At 44.3% G+C, this 19,578-nt stretch overlaps 1 protein-coding gene across 1 annotated transcript in view; it reads right to left on the bottom strand.

The window, feature by feature from the left end:
• Positions 1-19,578, bottom strand: part of ADAMTS12 (ADAM metallopeptidase with thrombospondin type 1 motif 12) — a 348,871-nt gene that overhangs the window by 39,496 nt on the left and 289,797 nt on the right. Inside the window, exons 18-19 of the mRNA XM_047864323.1 lie at positions 12,328-12,538; positions 380-1,504 (exon numbers count right to left, since the gene is read on the bottom strand). Coding sequence (XP_047720279.1) covers positions 380-1,504; positions 12,328-12,538 — 1,336 coding nt within the window. The remainder of the gene's footprint in view (positions 1-379; positions 1,505-12,327; positions 12,539-19,578) is intronic.

The following is a 19,578-nucleotide window of genomic DNA, read 5'->3' as shown; positions in this document are numbered from 1 at the left end:
CCGCACCAGCTGCTGAAGTTTGTAGCTAGAGGGCGTGTTACAGGTGATCTACACCTGTAGACAAAGGTGTCTACTGTTTGTAGACAAAGAGCGGAGTCCAAAACATGGACTGAGTTCTCCACCATCACACAGCTGAATCACCCAGCCCTCCTGACTATACGCTTTATCTCACTACATTTGTCCTCCCTCCCTGGAGATTTTCTTCCCCTCAATTTAGGAGGTAGGGAGGACAGGAGGGAGGTGAGCACCTGGACCTGTTTCACGTTTCTTCCACATCGGGCTATATTTTACACAAGTCCATTTGCAATCTACACAAGAACGCAACACCCCTACTACTTCCATGGAGACACAGGCATGGGGTAAGAAATGGAACTCCTACCTCACTCCAGTTTCCAACAACCCAGTATGCAGGGCTGCTGCTTGTGGACACCTGCTTGTAATTGGAAGCATTTAGCAAAAACCCCTCAGCTCTCAGACTTTTTGCATCTTCCTCAGTCAGGACTGGTCCGGAACTCTGCGTCAGATTCATGTTGCTTGGAAGTTCTGGGGGGTCATGGTTTATGGAATGTTCTGAGGGTCCTGGCTGGTGGTCTCCTCCCAGAGGGAATGGAGTGTTTGCTGGCTTTTCAGTGAACATCCCCTCAGCTCCAGGTGCACCATTTTTGAGAGTAGCAGGCCTTTGGCTGGGTAGCAGTCCTTCCATCACTGTGCTGAAGGGTGGCCACATGGACGGCCCCCTGAAATAAGGTGTTGGTGGGGGTCCAAGGGGCATTTCTGTGCTTTGCACCACTGAAGCATCATTTCCAGGTACTCTGATTTTGGTCCACGTTATGGAGTTGTTTTCATTTTTGTCCTTAGCTTGTTCACTGTCTTCCCCTGAGCCACTGTGAATTTCCATTTCTGGCTCTTTGGTCAAGGTATCATAAAATGGAGTCACCTGCCAAGTCACAGGGCTGCTGGAAGATGGCAAATCAGAACCACTCATTGTCGTGGTTAAAAAGTCTCCCTCTGAGGTAGGACCAGTGTCTGAATTGGGAACATTCTCTTCATTTGGCTGGACACTCAAAGGCCAGGAAGTGATGATGGGCTGGGAAGTACTTCCAGTGGAAATGACATAATTGGAGCCCAGTTCAGTTTGGTTTGAACTGTTCTGCCACCATTTCCCATCCAGGTCTCCTTCTTTGGGATCTGGGGTAGGACCGGGGCTGCTGATGGCCAGGGCACTTGTACTCACAGACTGGGGCACTGTGGGTGTGCTCAGTGTTCTGGGACTGGACGTTGTTGGAGGGATGGGCTTTAAGGGGTCCTGCCCAGATGTTGGTGGCTTTCTCCCACTGGAAATTGTGCCTTTGTTGGGCTTCAGAACTCTTCGGCTAGATGGGCATTGCTGGAGGCCACAAAGAGCCCGGCTATTGGGTTTCCTTGTTGCGTCACAAGGTTCATCATGGTTCTTGGCGCACGTGACACTGCGAATCCGCACTCCACCACCACAGGAAACAGAACACTGGAGAGAGAGACAGCTGTTACTTTAGTGGGATAGACACACTGGTTCTCCTACTCAGGTCTGCAACAAGTGAGAACGGGCCCAATGGAAACTGCACTGTGCAGCTTAAACTTGTTTTCTTCTATCTTTACATTTGATTTCTGTGCTCCTCTAGTTTTCCATGGAAATATGTATCTCCTGGAGACCAGATGGGGCTCAGGACCAATCATTACCCTTCGCAAACCGAAAATACAAACCATGACCTAGTAAAATGGAAGTCTCCCTGGGCTTTGAACATGGGCACTGAATTCACAAACAGTGCAATGATTTATACAAGTCACCTATTCTTTTTAAGAGATACTAATATAATCTTTCCTAGGGTTGCAGTGCTGTTAAATTAATGTAAAATGTTTACATATTTTCTGGAATCTATTAAGTTACTTATAATGAACCTTCCCCTTAATGTTTAGAAAATGGTAGGTATAACTAACATTACCTCACCCGGGCACCACAGGCTCCATTTCCACTTGCCTATGCCAGGTAGAATCAGATTAAAAGCTAGACAACTATCATACTCACACATGTACACAGATCTAGGACGTATTCTGAAATTTAAAGGTGGGTAGTTAATCAAAGGTAGAGAGAGATACCCTTTCCAAAGAGTGAGTCCTGTAGCATAGTGTTGGTGTGAGGGACCATGGCAAGTGCCCTTCTCCGATGTTCCCCCCACATTCTGTAGCTCATGCCAAAGCACAGGCAGAGTGCCTTTGGGGAATTCCTAACAGGGTAGTCTTTCCACAGGATTCATGGTAAAGAATATTTATTTCCTCAGTCCCAGCAGCTGCAAACCACATGTAGTTGCTACATAACACTAAATTTCTAGATGTTTTGAAAAATCTATACTTTTACCAGACAGCTCCATTTTTAGCCTTTTCTTTCTAATTTAAAGTCAGCTACCAAATATATGGCCCCTGAATGTGAACCATCCAGGGGTATTCACTGGCTGTTTCACATCTGTCTGTCTTACATTCCCAACCTCAAAGCAGGTTTTTTTGAGGATGGGGTTCACATAATGACTGGCAGATTTCCAAATGTTCACAGCCATTGTTTTGTGCGATACTCGTGACAGCACTGTGAGATTTACAAGGCAGGAATTATGATTCCACCTTCCACAAGAGAGGAACCTGAGACTCAGCGACCTGTTTGAAAGGCTGCAAGTCAGTGGCAGAGTAAGAATCAGATTTATTTCGCATCCTCCAAGAAATCTAGTGCAACACACTGGACAGGTAGCCATCAACTGATTTCACTTATTGACTTGACTACAGATGCTTGATTTCTGAAAAGTTACCCAAAGGCAGTTTTTTTATTCATAACTCAACTCCAGGATAGTTCGTGGGACACAGTGATCACTTAATACACATTTTTTTTTGTTCTTTTAAAGTTTATTTATTTATTCATTTATTTTTGGGGCGGGGGGAGACAGAGAGAGAGAGACAGAGAGAGAGAGAGAGAGAGAGAGAGAATCCCAAGCAGTCTCCGCACCATTAGCACAGAGCCTGATGTGGGGCTCCAACTTATGAACCACGAGGTCGTGACCTGAGCCAAACCAAGAGTCAGATGCTTTATTGACCAAGCCACCCAGGTGCCCTAATATACACTTATTAAGTGACAATTTTACCTGGAAAAAAATCAGGAATGGGAAAATTCCTCAGTGAGCTTATGCATTTTTTAGCTTAAGTTTTTTGCCTTCTCAAATCCTATTTTCAATTCCTTCTGTGTACGAAAATAATGTTGATGTATAAAACTCCCCCATTATTTTGTCACAGTCAAGCATAATCACTCAGTGATGTCGGACAGTTCTGTGAAATCAGCTCCTTTGAAAAGCAGGAGACACTTATAAGCACTGGAGACAGTGTAGCCGACAGTGTGTTCAACTGCAGGTTGGGAGTTATCTCACTTTGGAGACTGCAAAGGGCAGGCTGCAGGTAGTTCTTTTCCTAGTTTGCTGTAATGTTTCTGCCTTCTCGTGTGCAAAAATATTTTATGCTGTGTCCAGTTCATCCTCCTGACTTGCTCTCTGCTTGTTACGTTCTAATCCGAACCCCCTGAGTTTTCAAATCTCCTCTTTGGAAAAATTATCAGTCCAATCAAATACCCTTCATGTATGTCTGAATGCATTTGTGCACTGGCTGCCTCAGGCAGGCTAGGTTCTGGGAGCTGAGTCACAAAAGGGGCCCTGGATAAGGCCACCTGCCCTCAAGCAGCAAGTGTCTCTCCCTTTGGGTATTTCTTTCCAAGAAATGTCAGAGTAGACATTTCTCTTCTTTCTCTTCATTCCATTTTTTGTTTGTTTTGACTTGAAATGCTTATAATGTCCACAGGGAAGTTAGACTTTATGACTTTATAAGCATTAAAAAAAATCCAAAAGTATATAGATATGTGCCCTCTACCCCTACTTGACCTATGAAGCAAAAGAGCTTATAAAACCTGTAAGAAGCAATGTGAACTCCCCAATCTGCCATTATTAATTAACCCCACACACGACAGAGCAACTAAACCTTAGCTTTCTCCTCTGGAAATCGAGAGAAATTAATACTCACCTTTCAAGGAGGCTGTGAGGATTACATGAGACAACAGTCTTAACACAGTGCACAATATATAGAAGACAATTGGTAATTGGAAACTATTATTATCACTGTTATAATAATGATGCTGAAAATAATAATAGTGATAACAGCAAAGGGCTTGGGGGTCTCTGATTTCTACTATCCTTCTGGATCACAGGGACACACACCTGTCTGTGGAAAGTATGAGGAGAGCAGCTGTCTGGGTGAAGTCGTTGTAGGCACATGCCTAGAAGATACTGTGGATACCCATACGTCCCACTGGTTTATTGCTGGATTTTTTAAGATTGAGATCCCCTAGGGCTAACAGATGTGTATAATATATATGTATATATAATATATAATATATATGTATATGTATATACATATATACACACATAGAAAGAATTACAAATTACAAGTATTAAGCAACCTTTTTTACTGTGCAAATTTGCTCAACCTAAAAGAATAAAACAGGGCTAAATAATAGCTATCTAGCTGTTTAGTTAAAATACATTAGATTTTCAGCTGTTATTATAAAAAAACATTTTTTTAACATTTATTAATTTACTTTGAGAGAGAAAGAGAGAGCAAGCATGCGTGCAGGGGAGAGCCAGAGAGAGAATCCCAAGCAGGCTCTGTGTGGGACTCAGACTCACGAATGTGAGGTCACGACATGAGCTGAAATCAAAAGTTGGACACTTAACCGACTGAGCCACCCAGACACTTCAGATTTTGAGCTTTTAAAAGTGAAGAGTATTCTAGAACAGAAATTCCAAAGTGGCAGCCTAAAGACTAAATTTGGCCCACACACATTATTTCTTTGGCCTCCTCAATCTTAAAACAAACAAGCAAACAGACAAAATACAAAAACTGAATTAGTAGCCAACATTTAAAAATCAGTAGATTTCATGGGGCGCCTGGTGGCTCAGTCAGTTAAGCCTCCGACTTCGGCTCAGGTCATGATCTCACAGTTTGTGGGTTCGAGTCCCGCGTCGGGCTCTATGCTGACAGCTCAGAGCCTGGAGCCAGCTTCATATTCTGTGTTTCCTTCTCTCTCTGCCCCTCCCCTACTCGTGCTCTGCCTCCATCTCTCTCTCTCCCTCTCTCTCTCTCTCTCAAAAAAAAAATAAGCAGATAAAAAAATTTTTTTAATTAGCAGATTTCATATTAAAACTACAGATTTTTAGCTTCTCTCAAAAAAGCGGATGATCTGCAACTATTGGCCCCATTCCCAAATGGCAACTCAAACTTCATGAATGGAGACCTGGGTCTGGGAGGAGTTTATATGTTTTCCAGCACACCTACCCTTTCCTCCCCATCTGCTTTCCTTACCCAGTAGACACGGAAGCTTCCAAGTAATGGATGGATGCCACTCTTTAACCCTGGGGCATATTGTGCCCAGCAGGACAGTGTTAACTCTCTGCCAAGTATATTGGGGCTAAAAACAAAGTTGCCTTTTTCTCCTCCTCAGACCAGAACAAGCAGCACTGTTTTGTGTTCAGCCCCATGCTTCTTCCTGTACATCTTGTAACTGTGTTTATCTCCTTAGGAGCTGTCAAGCCCTTCGGATGAGATAAATACAGGACACAATGCCACACTTAGAGCTCATCTCAACCGGTAGTTTGGGACCTCTCAAAACCAGTATCTGCTATGGTTATTTTATGCCCTTACCTTGCAATTTTGAACTCCGTACCGGGCAAGCAGCTTGTCAATCTGTTAATGTCCTCCCTGGGTGTCAATCTTGCTCTTACTTGCCATTACTTCAAGATTAAGGCTCACTGGGGAGCCCACTGAGAACAAGGTCTGCTGCTAAATGAGTCAAGCCACCCACCTGAGCGGCACTGTGGAGGAGGGGAGCTCACAAATGGCTCAGAACTATAGTGCTGAGAGTTTATTCAAAAACACAGTTGGGGCTTATCACAGAGTTAGGGCTAAAGGGCTGAGTAGAGAAACAGCTAATGCTTTGCCATAAAAACATTAATTGTATAGTCTCAGGAATTTATAAATGAATGGTTGGATCTCATGCTAAAACCAGCTTTGAAAGTAAGCTGAAACACTTAGGTAGCTGTTATGGGTTGAGCTGTGTCCCCTCAAAAAGATATACTGGAGTCCTAACCCCTGCCTAACCCCTCCCGCTCCACCTCAGAGAGCTTATTTGGAGGTGGGGCCTTTGCAGAGGCAGTCAAGTACAAATGAGGACACAAGGTGGGTCCTAATCCAGTATGACCACTGTCCTTATAAAAAGGGAAATTCTGATGTAGAGACACATACATCAAGACCACGCCATTGAAAGCAGAGATCAGGGTGTTAACATCTATAAGGAAACCAGAGGCCACCAGAAGCTAGAAGGCATGGAACAGAGTCTCCCTCACAGCCCTTAGAGGGAACCAACACTGCCAAGACCTTGGACTTCTGGCCTCCAGAGCTGTGAGACAATAAATGTTGTTAAACAACCAAGTTTAACATGCTACTTCGTCATGGCAGTCCTAGCAAACTCATATAGTACCCTAGACAATGAAAAGAAATATCAGACGTGATGAAGAGAATCAACATGGTCCCGAACTAGTTTTCCGTGAGCAGTTGTGTCAAACAAGGATTCCTGTATGTGTCCTCCAGGAAACCTGGCAAAGCACAGGCTGCTGACATCTGAGAAGAACTGAGATGTTGGCATGAACAGACATCCCAGGGGCGCCTGGGTGGCGCAGTCGGTTAAGCGTCCGACTTCAGCCAGGTCACGATCTCGCGGTCCGTGAGTTCGAGCCCCGCGTCAGGCTCTGGGCTGATGGCTCGGAGCCTGGAGCCTGTTTCCGATTCTGTGTCTCCCTCTTTCTCTGCCCCTCCCCCATTCATGCTCTGTCTCTCTCTGTCCCAAAAATAAATAAACGTTGAACAGACATCCCAGGCCAAAAGAGAAGGTGGTCGAGCCCCCGTAGAAGTGCCTTGGACCTTAACTCCGACTGGGGACTACCACAGGTAAGTGCCTCAGAAGCGTCTCCTAGCTTCCCTGTTCCGTCTTCCTTCAGTCTGAGGGCATTTCTTTTTTAAAAAAAAAAAAATTTTTAACGTTTATTTATTTTTGAGACAGAGAGAGATAGAGCATGAATGGAGAAGGGTCAGAGAGAGAGGGAAACACAGAATCTGAAACAGGCTCCAGGCTCTGAGCTGTCAGCACAGAGCCCAACGCGGGGCTCGAACTCACAGACCTCGAGATCATGACCTGAGCCGAAGTCGGATGCCTAACCGACTGAGCCACCCAGGTGCCCCTAATTTTAGCATTCTTGATAGATATGTAGTGATATCTCCTTGTAGTGCTATCTCATTAAGTTTCATCTCCCCAACAGGTAACGTTGGACATCTTTTCATGTGCTTTTTTGATATCCGTATATCTTCATCAGTGAAATGTTTGTTTCTGTCTTTTGCCCATTAAAAAAAAAAATTTAATGTTTTTGAGAGAGAAACAGAGCACAAGTTGGGGGAGGGGCAGAGGGAGAAGAGACACAGAATCCGAAGCAGGCTCCAGGCTCCACGCTGTCAGCACAGAGCCCGACGTGGGGCTTGAACTCATGGACCGCGAGATCATGACCTGAGCCGAAGTCTGACGCTTAACCGACTGAGCCACCCAGGCGCCCCTGAGGGCATTTCTGTGAGTCTTCGCCCAGGAGTGTTCTTGGCTTCCTGCTCAGCAGGAGACCTGCTTGCCAGTGTGTGCTGCAGGGTCTTCTGTCTCAAGAGCCAGGAGACCTGGTTTGTGAAAATCGCCATTTCGTCTACCTGGTCACTCGGACACGCCAACACCCACAAGAGCAGCTTTGACTTAACAGATCCTCAGTAAGCTGGTTAATTGATGGTTGTGTTCATTTGTTTGTGTGCTTTTTGTCAGGCACAGAAAGGGCATGTCTGCTTTTGGAGGCTCTGCACCACACCCCATCAAATATATTAAAGGAACATCTCTAATCTCAAGGGAAATACAATCTTTTTCTCTAAAAACCCTCCGACAGGGGCGCCTGGGTGGCTCAGTCGGTTAAGTATCCAACTCTTGGTTTCAGCTCAGGTCATGATTTCACAGCTTCGTGATTTGAAGAGAGTCATGGGATTCTCTCCCTCTCCCTATGTCCCTCCCCCACTCTCACTGTCTTTGTCTCTTTCAAAATAAATAAATAACCTTAAAAAACTAAAAATAAAAACCATCTGAAAGCCTTCTTATTTTTTTGCTCTGAAAGTATTTGGGGACGGCAACTCATTTAAGAGTGCCCTGATTTCTCAGCAATCATTATGCATAGTCTGTGATTCCAGCAAAGTGACAAGAGCTGATCTAGAAATTGTTTCCAAACATAATACATTTTTTATGAACACCGTCATACTGTTATATTTTGCAGACGTTTGAGATGCATATGGCAGAGTGTTCACAGTACAAGTTCTGCTGCCTTCATTCAAATCCTGGTTGCCTTGCTTAAAGGCTGTGTGACCTTGGAGAAGTCTCTATGTCTCTATGTCTGTTTCTTCACCTGTACGATGGAGCTAATAAGGCTGTTACGAGGTATTGTGTTAATACCTATAAAAGTGTTTAATACATATCTAAAAGCCCAACAAGTATCTGTCATTAATATGTAATTAAATATTGATTTCTGATTTTGCACTGTCCTTTGTTTTTATGGAAAGCATACAATAACCTTTTCTTTCAGGTCTCAAACATTTTTGTAGACCCTGGCCCATAAAATGGCCCTGAGCTTGGGGCGTGGGTTTAGAGGAAAAGGCAGGGGGGTACAGATTGTCAGGGCATCTGGGTGCCACGGACTGACCATGGCTTTCAAAATCAGACTAGAATAGAAGACAGACACTTGTGTTCTTGCTTGAGAATGAAGTTACCATTTAGTGAACACTTACTATTTGTCAGGCACCATGCAAATGGCTTACATGGATTATCTTCAAGCCTTAAATTAACCCTCTCTTTATAAATGAGAAAAGGCTGAGGGTGCTCTAACACTAGCTCAGGGCCATATAATTAGGGATCACCAAGGGCTTGAAAACCTAGGAAAATTAGGATCCCACTAAACTGCCAGGAGTAACGGGGGGAATTAATGAACAATATCAACCTCATGAAGTTATCTTAAGTGTTAAATGAGATAGACTCTATAGTGTGAAAAGCACTGAACAAATGATAGATGACCTTATTATTTCCATCTGTTTGCTAAGAAATGCCTATTATGTTACAGGCACTGTTCTAGTAAGAAGTTTGGAACTATTAACTCATTTAATCCCCATAACTTCCCTTGAGTCTAAGTACCGCTGTTATCCCCATTTCATGGATGGAGAAAACACACTACAGAAAACTAAAGGTAATCACAAAGAGATTCAAGTCACACATCTAGTTAGTAGCAGAGCCAGGATTGGAGCCCAGGGCCCCAAGCTCTAGAGACTGTGCATCACCACTAGACTGGCTTTCTCTCACAAGGCCTGTCACTGAAGTGATAGACCTAATAAAAATGGGGGCCACAGAAACTCTGATGCTTTATGACAAACCAAGACCCCTTTCTTTACCCTGTATGCCCAGAAAGTAGGTTGGGTAAAAACAGAATAAGATTCTTGGTGAAATCTGAGATCAGGGTAGGAGTCACTGTTCAGGGCATGAGCTTAGAGAGGGAGGGGCTGGTCATAGGGGCAGAATGCTCCCCTCCCCTTCCCCCTGCCAGCTGTTGCTAGGTCCTCCTTCTGATCCCTGCTGGGTCAGGGATGAGTGTGCTGGGACACAGCTGAGCCCACCCTCTCTCATTGCTTGGGTTGGCAGAAGTGCCTTGGCAGGGAAGGGAAGTCAGCCCAGGGAGGACGACCCTGCTCCTGCAGAGTCCAGGAGCTTCACAGTTCTTAGATCTTTGGCCCAGTTACCTCCTAGCTTCCAACTCATACAGGGTGACCCAAACAGCCCGGTTTAGACCAAATGAACTGTGCTGGAGCACTGCCCTGCATCAATTTATGTCCGTCTCAAGACAAGATCCAGATCATAAATACTACAGTAGCAAGAAGACAGCACTGTATCATTTCTCTTATAAATGTATCTGGGTTTAGTTAGAACATCAAAGACAAAGACATTTCATCATATTCTGGCAAAGCTCATTACGGGGCTGAAATGTGCAGGCATTAGTAAGAGAGCCGAGGGAAGAAAAGAAGACCCACTGGATGGATATTTTGATGCTGATTTAGCTAAAAGCACCTCTCATGACAACATCCCCTACCTGGAAGGCAGGGTCTCAGCCTTTCTGCTCAACTCTATCAAGAGGAAGCTAGAGACTGAACTCTGTGTCTGCTGGCAATACACTATGCAATGGCCTGTATTTGCAACAACAGACATGAGTACTTGTCATGTCGTGCCAACTTTTTGGTCCCCTGTTCCCCAGCTAAGGCACATCATTTTGTTCCCCACAAATAGGAGCATAATACGAAGAACTCCTCAGCCAAATATATAATTGTAGTCCTTTAAAACAAGCATGAAGGATCTGGCAATTAGTAAATTCTACATGACAGGAAATATTGACTGCTTCAGATGATGCAGCCAAAACATTCCTGGTAAACAGATTTAATGGGCCAGTCACAATACCTCGTTCAGCCTTATTTGGACAACACTGTAACTTACAGCAATCCAGGCTGGCTGTGGACTAATGCTGATATGTACACACATTAATAGTACTCTATTAGTTTGCAGGTATGTTTTCTTTGCATGGATCCCTTCATATTTCTTTCTTCTTTTTTTTCTTTTTTGGGCCCTATCTCTCCCATTTGATAGGAAGTTCTTACAACATAGGGACTGTGCTCGCCATTTTCCTTTTGTTTTCACTTCAATGCCCAAGACAGTATTCTGCACAGAATTAGAAGCTAAATAAACCTGAACTGTGACCATGAGGTAATGAAATAAAGTTCTGGAACTAAGGTTATCAGAGTGGCTCTATTCAAATGATTTTTTTTTGCTTTCAAAGGGTCAGCTTCAGAGATGGAACCTTTGCTTATACAAATTTTCAAATTCTTCTTTAGATACTATTTCATAGTACCTTTATGAGTACAGATAGTACTTCCTGCATTCTCCGAAATCCAGTATTTTTTGTTTCTCTGAAGGTGAGTCCTAAGAGGAGTTCCTATGCTATTCTGGTCAACAGTAGCATTATTATGGAAAGCATGGGCCTTCCAAGGAAACTCATCTGTCCTTGAAGTCTGGACTGTTGGTTTAAAAAATCATGTATTTTTTGTCATTCCTTAGGTCATTGAACGAAAACATGTATAGGGAAGCAGAGCAAGGCCCCTGGAAACTCCAGGACCCTTGGAGAACAAAAAGTCTCTACTTCGACGACGGACTGTAGGAGCATGAGTTGTGACACTACCAGGTTCCAGGTGATCTAAAGGCAAATGAAGCTTGGGAGTTCTTCTTAACCTTCTAGCCCACTGATTTCTAACTGCACTCAGAGAATTAGATCAGATTAATTTGGGGAAATGCAACAACACTTATTTGAATTTACATGGCTAATAACAGTAGATGTGCCAACTCTTGGTCAGGTCTGGCCTTGACCGATGCTGAATAGACGGATGATGTGAGGGACTTTTTCAAGTGTCAAGTATACTGCCTATCATTCTACCATTTGAGTAGCACATCTCCGGTTTTAGTTAACTACAATAGTTCCAGTGAAACATAAATGTAAGCGTTTAACAAACCAGCTCTTGGGGTGGGTGGGAGAGCCCTGATTTGCTACCAGTGGTTTGACGACAGGAGAATAGCAAAAATCCTGACAATGTACAAATTAGCTGTTGTGAGGGGCACCTGGGTGGCTCAGTCGGTTAAGTGTCCGACTTCGGCTCAGGTCATGATCTCGCAGTTTGTGAGTTTGAGCCCCGCGTCGGGCTCTGCGCTGACAGCGCAGAGCCTGGAGCCTGCTTCGGATTCTGTGTCTCCCTCTCTCTCTGCCCCTCCCCAGCTCATGCTCTGTCTCTCTGTCTCTCAAAAATGAATAAACTTAAAAAAATTAAAAAATAATTAGCTGTTGTGAGCCTGTGTAAGTGGGATTCAGCTCATCCCTGACTGGTATCTGATCACTGGATAAGTGAGAAGACCCAGTAAGAATGAAAAATAAGCAAGATAGGATACGAGGCAGTGGGAAATGCAGGAAACAGGCCAGAGGTGATAGACACTGGCGACTCTGCAATTTTCTCTAGGGTCGCTTTGGATTAGTTAATGGGTGGGGAACGGATGAAGCTTACCTCACTCCAGTTGCCTACTGTCCAGTCTGATGGACACAAGATGTCTCTGTTGCAGGAAATGAGGGTCTTGGGCTTCAACAGGTGCTGGCAGTCTTTAGCTGAAAGAGCCTGCTCATCAGAGCCCATGGTCTGGACGCACAGCACCGTTCGCTTCTTCTCTCCGTGGGGCCCACATGTTGCTGAGCATGCTTCCCACTCCCCGGCCCACCACCTGCAGACACACACGGACATGTGAGAGAAGATCACCAAAAGTATACGTGTACAGCCAGCCACTGGAAACAGAAACATGTGCAGAAGCACAGGTTACAGAGCTGGGTGGTCCTCGCTGATACTCCAGCCTCCTAGAGTAGACAGGGCCATGGCTGGCTTGTGCAACCACGCCTCAAGTCCAGTCGAGCATACAGCATAAGTAGATGCTAAATAAGAATGTCTCTGAATGAAAAACAATATGCCTTCTCTCTTTTCAGTCAAGAAAACTGAGGTCTAGGGGTACCTGGGTCACTCAGTGGGTTAAGCGTCTGACATTGGCTGAGGTCATGATCTCATGGTTCGTGAGTTCAAGCCCTGCATCAGGTTCTGTGCTGACAGCTCAGAGCCTGGAGCCTACTTCGGATTCTGTGTCTCCCTTTCTCTCTGCCCCTCTTCCACTTGCCCTCTGTCTCTCTCTCTCTCTTAAAAATAAATAAACATTAAAGAAAAATAAAACTAAGGTCTAGTTTCCTATTGTACAACTTCAAGCAAGTTTGAGCCTTACTTTCCTCATCTATGAAATGAGTATAACAATACTGACTTTATACGAGTGTTGTACATTAAACAAAATATCAATTTATATATAGTGTATAGTACACAGCCTAACACATAAGAACTTGATCATTTGTTATTATTTGTTGTTATTTTAAGTTTATTTATTTTGAGAGAGAGAGAGAGAGAGAGAGAAGGAGAGGGGCAGAAAGAGAGGGGCAGAAAGCAGGCTCTGTGCTGTGGGATGTGAGGCTCTATCCCATGAACTGTGAGATCATGACCTGAGTCGAAATCAAGAGCTGGACACTCAACTATCGAGTAAAAGAATCCAATAGAATCTAGGTTGCCTGGTTCCTAATTGAATATTTTTCTACTCTAATGTGAAGCAGGTACTGAAACAATTACTAATTTTCAATTATTTAGGAGATGATCAATTGGGGGCATTGCCTTCCTCTTTCCTATCTCCTGCAGTCTACCTACTACTAGTTTCACTGGTCCCTTTGATCAGAAAGCAGTAGAAAAAGAAGAAACTTAAGATAATGTCTTACTTGTTAGCTATTCTTGACAACTTAAAGAACTAAAAGTGTTTGCTAATGAATACTCTGGATTCTCTGTGGAAAACAAGGATGTGAGCTCTTTCTCTACCTCTTATCATGGATGATTTATTCAAGATTCTAGGAGGTAGAACCCATGGAAACACAGAAAGAGCTTTTTAAGAAAAAGTTATTTGTTTGTTTATTTATTTATTTATTTATTTATTTATTTATTTATGTTTTGAGAGAGAGAGAGAGACCACAAGCGGGGAGGGGCAGAGAGACAGGGAGAGGGAGAATCCCAAGCAGGCTCCCCACTGTCAGCACAGAGCCCCATTTGGGGCTCAAATTCACAAACTGTGAGATCATCACCAGAGCCACAATCAAGAGTCGGATGTCTAACTGACTGAGCCAACCAGGCGCTCCTAGAAATAGCTTTTGAAAGTGGTAGGGAACTCTCTTTTTTTCCCCTTCTCCATCATTGTGTAACTCTTCCAGGCCCAGGGCTCAGGAGCCAGTGTCAAGTTGTTTTCTGTTGTCCATTTCACTTTTTGGATGTCTGCCATAATGTCACCTTCCTAGGAGATGTATAATAGAATACTGTTTTTATATTTATAGGTGATCTGTGACAGAAGGCTGTTCAGATGTTCTGAGGGATTGGTCAGAAGAAAAATGTAATGCAAAAAACTCAGCAAGACAAAAGCCCAACCCATTCATTTACCCCTAAAAGACAACCTCTCTGGTTTAGTCAGCACAGAATTAACAACAGCCTAACCCGATTTGGTCTGTTTTTGCCAGTGATCTTTATCCTACCAGAACGCTGCTGGCATTTCCCACACAACTGGAGAACCTACTGTTCTTTAGTCCCCCTACATGAGTTACTCTACTGTCCCGGTTACAACGTAAAAGTCCTATGGACTGGGGCTCTAATAGTGATTCTCACTGTAACAACACAGTGGAAGGCTTTATTTTTTTTTTTTATTTTTCAATATATGAAATTTATTGTCAAATTGGTTTCTATACAACACCCAGTGCTCATCCCAAAAGGTGCCCTCCTCAATGCCCATCACTCACCCTCCCCTCCCTCCCACCCCCCATCAACCCTCAGTTTGTTCTCAGTTTGTAAGAGTCTCTTATGCTTTGGCTCTCTCCCACTCTAACCTCTTTTTTTTTTTCTTCCCCTCCCCCATGGGTTTCTGTTAAGTTTCTCAGGATCCACATAAGAGTGAAACCATATGGTATCTGTCTTTCTCTGTATGGTTTATTTCACTTAGCATCACACTCTCCAGTTCCATCCACGTTGCTACAAAGGGCCATATTTCATTCTTTCTCATTGCCACATGGTACTCCATTGTGTATATAAACCACAATTTCTTTATCCATTCGTCAGTTGATGGACATTTAGGCTCTTTCCATAATTTGGCTATTGTTGAGAGTGCTGCTATAAACATTGGGGTACAAGTGCCCCTATGCATCAGTACTCCTGTATCCCTTGGGTAAATTCCTAGCAGTGCTACTGCTGGGTCATAGGGTAGGTCTATTTTTAATTTTCTGAGGAACCTGCACACTGTTTTCCAGAGTGTAATAAGCGAAAGATGCTACCAAATGACAATGATTTAAAAAGACTTGTTAAATTCCTTATACTTCACTCTTAACAATAATCTTCAAATTGTTTGGAGGCAATTGCAGGAAATTCTGTTTCCTATATGACAGCACAAGTTGGGAGATAGAACAGGCTGTCTTGCTCCCTTGACGTGCTCTGATGTGGACTGGCAGAGTAGAGCCGTGGAACTGATCACCAGCTCACTGAGAAAACCTGGGCCCCGGAAGATGCTGCACAGTGGCTGTCTGTCACCCCGCTCCTGCCTGCGGCCACGGCATCTCCTTTCTAACTACCGGGGCTTCATTGCTGATGGTAGGAGAGGGGGCTGTGGAATTGGTCCATTTCAAAATTTCTCTCCAAATCAACAAGCTGCATCCGTGCACTCAGCTTAAGAAGCCTTCCAGGGGGAACCAGGTATCATTTACCTTGTTCTAGCAATGCTGCTTTTAGAACTAAGAGATGAAGAGATGTCAACTACAAAGCCCCAAGCAAGGCAAGAATCACAGGGACAGTGGCCAGGAGGTGGGACTATGGGCAAGGGGTCCAGATGCCTGGCTGCTGGTCTCGCCCTGACAAAGGCTTGCCTTGCCAATGAATATGCATCTCATAGAGCCTGCCTGGCTGCAAGCTTCCTTAGGAAGTGACAGATTTGTGCCATTCCAAAAACTCCTTTGCCACACATTCCAAGAAGCCCCAATCACAGGGTTTTCCAAGCTTTGGAGCGTCTATAACTTGGTTGGGGCATCTCTGCTCTTCTGCTTGCATCACCTGCATTAGTTTCCCATAGCTGCTGTGACAAATTACCACAAACTTGGTGGCTCAAAACAACAAAAACCTGTTTGTTTGTTTTTTACTTTTTAAAAAATTTTATTTATTTTACTTTATTTTTAGTGTTTTTTTTAATGTTTTTATTTATTTTTGAGAGAGAGAGAGAGAGCATGAGTGGGAGAGAGGCAGAGAGGGAGACAGAGGATCCGAAGCAGGCTCCAGGCTCCATGCTGACAGCAGAGAGCCCGATGTGGGGCTGGAACTCATGAACTGTGTGTGAGAATATGACCTGAGCTGAAGTCGGATGCTCAAACAACTGAGCCACCCAGGCACCCCCAAAAACCTGGTTTCTAATAATTCTAGAAGCCAAATCTGGTCTCTTATAGTTATAAAATCAGTGTTACTGGGATGAAATGAAGGCATTAGCAGCACCATGCTCCCTCCAGAGGCTCTATGGAAGATCAGTTCTTTGCCTCTTTGGGTTTGTGGTGGCTGCTGGCATTGCCTGGCTTGTGGACCATCCCTCCAGTCTTTAAGGTTACTGTCTCCAAATCTGTCCCTGTTCCATCTTCGTATCACCTTCTGTGTGTGTGTGTGTGTGTGTGTGTGTGTGTGTGTGTGTGTGAAATTCCCCTCTGCCTCTCTCCTATAAGAACACTTGTAATGACATTTAGGGTCCAAATGGATAACTGATGATAGTATCCCCATTTCAAGCCCCTTCACTCAATAATGTCTGCAAAGACCCTTGCTCCAAATGAGGTAACATTTGCAGGCTCCAGAGATCAGGATGTCCTTTCAGCCTATCACAAGACCGCACTAAGGGTCAGCTTCAAGCTCACAGAGCTCAGCTTGTATCACGTAAGAATTGCTTTATCAAGGCCCCTTCTCCATGTCCATGGGCTGAAGGGTCAGCTCATCTCCTCCTGAAGAGTCCTTCAGCCTCCCGACTCTTACCCCAACATCCTTCTCCCTCTAGCACTGGTAGCATCTTGTTGTAAAGTTACCTCCAACTAGAAATTCTGAGAGTTGAAGTGTAGAGGTGGGTAAGGTAACCACTTTTATGGAAAGCGAATTCTGAAAAGAGTGAGGCCAAGTCTTTAGCTACAGGTAAGTAAGATGTCCGGAACAGAGGGGTGCCTGGTGGCTCAGTCAGTTAAGTGTCCGACTTTGGCTCAGGTCATGAGCTTGCAGTTCATGAGTTCGAGCCCTGCATCAGGCTCTGTGCGGACCGCTCGGAGACTGGAGCCTGTATTCAATTCTGTGTCTCCCTCTCTCTCTGCCCCTCCCCTGTTCATGCTGTCTCTCTCTCTCTCTCTCTCTCTCTCTCTCTCTCTCTCAAAAACAAATCAACATTAAAAAAATTAAACCTTTCTTTAAGAGACAAAACAGATGAACATAAGGGAAGGGAAACAAGAATAATATAAAATCATGGAGGGGGACAAAACAGAAGAGACTCATAAATATGGAGAACAAACTGAGGGTTACGGGAGGGATTGTGGGTGGGGGGATGGGCTAAATGGGTAACCGGCACTAAGGAATCTACTCCTGAAATCATTGTTGCACTATATGCTAATTTGGATGTGAATTAAAAAAAATAAAAAATAAAACAAGATATCCGGAACAGATTGATGTATGTTTTAAAACACAGAGTTGATACCAGAATCTTCTTTGACTGTGTTGCTTTTCTGTACATAGCCTGTGTCCCCAGCTCTACCTTGGCCTCAGCATGTGACTGTCTGCATGAAGATCCCTTGGAACCCACCACACCTAGCAGCACGCTTGCTTTGCTTTAGACACAGCCTGGATAGGGGAGAGGTGCACACCTCTTTGGGGATGTAATGGAGACCACAGACTTATAGATAGCTAGCCCCGGGTTCAAACCTCTGCTGTCTACTAGTTAGCTGCATGATCCTAAGTGAGGTAAGGAACAGTTCTTCCTCTATAGGCATGATAATAATTATTTTCCTCAGTAGTCGAGAACAATAAAGATAATATATGAGGTATCTCTAAAACATCATCAAAAGTGAAGTAGGTATTTAAAAATCCCAGTTTTCTTCTACTCTGCTCTCACATGACTTCTGCTTCTTCTTCTTCTTCTTCTTCTCCTTCTTCTTGAATGTTTATTTACTTCTGAGAGACAGAGCATGAGTGAGGGAGGGGCAGAGAGAGAGGGAAACACAGAAACCGAAGCAGGCTCCAGGCCCCGAGCTGTCAGCACAGAGCTTAACACGGGCCTTGAACCCACGAACCGTAAGATCATGACCTCAGCCGAAGTCACTTAGCTGACTGAGCCACCAGGTGCCCCAAGTTACTTCTGTTTCAACAAATGTGTGGGTTTTCCATACCAAGCAATTCTGGCCCTAACTGTTGGGGTTGGTGCAGACTGGGCAGGTTAGGGGCTGGGCCACCCAGCACAGCCCCTATTGCCTTCCCTTCAGGTCCAGGTTGTCACCTGTGCTTCTTACCAGCTGGCCATGAACCACGGGTTCCCACAATCCCAGCCAAGGGTTGGATACTTTGCTAGAGTGGCTCACAGAACTCAAGAAAACATTTTGCTTACTATATTACTGGATTATTATAAAAGGAATAATGGAAGAGATTCATGGGGCAAGGTGGAGGGGAAAGGTGGAAGAGCTTCTATTCCCGCCTTAGGGTACACCATCCTCCCAGCTCCTCCATGTATTCAGCCGACAGGAAGCTCTCCATACTCCTCCAGTTAGGGTTTTTTTGTTCGTTTGTTTGTTTTTAATTTTTTTTAATGTTTATTTATTTTTGAGAGAAGGTGTCACAGTGTAAGTGGGTGAAGGGCAGGAAGAGAAGAAGACACACAATCTGAAACAGGTTCCAGCCTCTGAGCTGTCAGCACAGAGTCCAACTTGGGGCTCAAACCCAGGAACTGTGAGATCATGACCTGAGCCAAAGTCAGGTGCTTAACCAACTGAACCACCTGGGCGCCCCCAGAGCTTTTAGTTCTAAAATCATGATGACTATTGGATTTTATCAGAGGCATTTTTTTTATCAGATACCAAATATATATCCTTTATTGTATCACAATATCTCGGTGCTCAATAAATGGTAACTCTTACATGGCTATAATCACCACAGTATCTCTTGTGGGAAGTAACAGGAGCTTAACAACTATTCAGTGGCAATCATAAGGCCGAGGGAGACTATGTAACACAATAAAAATGAGAACCTGAACCCCAGGGACAAAATTAGAGCCAGGAAATAACCATCTATCGTTTTAAGAGGATATCTAACCCACCATAGCAAGTGGCTTTGAAAAGCAAGGACAGAACCCCGGGCACGCAGGCACATGTATCATGGCTGCTGTCTAATGAACGCAACAGGAATTTACTGGTACAGGGTCATCGACTTTGCGGGGGACTGGGGGTGAGGAAGCACGTGAGCCCTGCAGAGCTGTGGGCTAGTGACCAGCCCCCAGACATGACCTTTTCTTTTCTGGCTCACTCTTCCCTGAGAAGAAATTATAGAAAGTACAGCTGCAGACGAAACCTAGTGCTGGCCAGAGCTGCAGCCAGGTGAGGTGACCAAGGCGAGGTGACCAAGGTGAGGTGAGGCAGTGCCTCTGTCCTGTTGCCGCAC

Source organism: Prionailurus viverrinus, chromosome A1 (genome assembly GCF_022837055.1).
Source record: "Prionailurus viverrinus isolate Anna chromosome A1, UM_Priviv_1.0, whole genome shotgun sequence".
Taxonomy (NCBI): Eukaryota; Metazoa; Chordata; class Mammalia; order Carnivora; family Felidae; genus Prionailurus; species Prionailurus viverrinus.
The sequence above is the reverse complement of the archived record's forward strand: the minus strand, read 5'-3'. Positions and strand labels throughout refer to the sequence as shown.